At 72.8% G+C, this 782-nt stretch overlaps 1 protein-coding gene across 1 annotated transcript in view; it reads right to left on the bottom strand.

Moving 5' to 3' along the window:
• Positions 1-640, bottom strand: part of MNEG_14102 (hypothetical protein) — a gene marked incomplete at both ends in the record, with an annotated part of 2,006 nt that extends 1,366 nt beyond the window's left edge. Inside the window, one exon of the mRNA XM_014037427.1 lies at positions 128-640. Within this exon, the coding sequence (XP_013892881.1) occupies positions 128-640 (513 nt within the window). The remainder of the gene's footprint in view (positions 1-127) is intronic.
• Positions 641-782: the final 142 nt, after the last annotated feature.

Genomic DNA, 782 nt, shown 5'->3' on the forward strand with positions numbered 1-782 from the left:
GCTGCTCCTGCTGCTGCTCCTGCTGCTGCTCCTGCTGCTCCTGCTGCTGCTGCTGCTGCTGCTGCTGCTGCTGCTGCTGCTGCTGCTGCTGCTGCTGCTGCCCACTTTCATCCCCACGCTCCCTCACCTCCTCTCCCTGCTCTGTCAAGCTGCCCGCCTGCGCATCCACCGCCACGCTGTTCCCCTCGGCGCTGCCGTGCCGCACCCCATAATCGCCCACAGCCGGCGCCTCCTCAGCCACCATTGACAGCATCCTGCCCCGCTGAGACTGCCACTCCGCCTCCGCCTCCGCCGCCTCCCCCTCGTTTTGCTCCACCTCTTCGTCCCCAACCTCTGCCGCTGCCTGCACAGGGCCCGCAGCCGGCTGCAGCGGCGCGTGCGCCTCTGGAAAAGTGGGGGCTGCAGCGGGCAGCGGCGCGGCGCGCGCCTCTGGCAGCGCGTGGCCTGCGGCGGCCGGCGGCGGCGCTGGGAACAGCGGGGCCGGCAGCCGGTGGGCGAGGCGCTGCTGCACTGCCGGCGCCACGAATGACATGGCGGCCATCTCCTCGGACGTAGGGCGCCTGGATCCGCCAAACGGCGACGGCGCCAGCGACGCGCGGCGGCTGCTGAACTGCAGCACCTGGTGCAAGATCTCGAGCATCTCCTCGACTTCTTCCTCGACCGCCGCGACGACCTTCTCTTCATCGGATACCGTGCTCGACGGCTCAGAGGCGGGCGGCGGTGCAGGGTCGCCGCCGGCCTCCGGCGGCGGCGGCGGCGGCGGCGGCGGCGGCGGCGGCGGC

Source organism: Monoraphidium neglectum, assembly GCF_000611645.1.
Source record: "Monoraphidium neglectum strain SAG 48.87 unplaced genomic scaffold scaffold04256, whole genome shotgun sequence".
NCBI lineage: Eukaryota > Viridiplantae > Chlorophyta > Chlorophyceae > Sphaeropleales > Selenastraceae > Monoraphidium > Monoraphidium neglectum.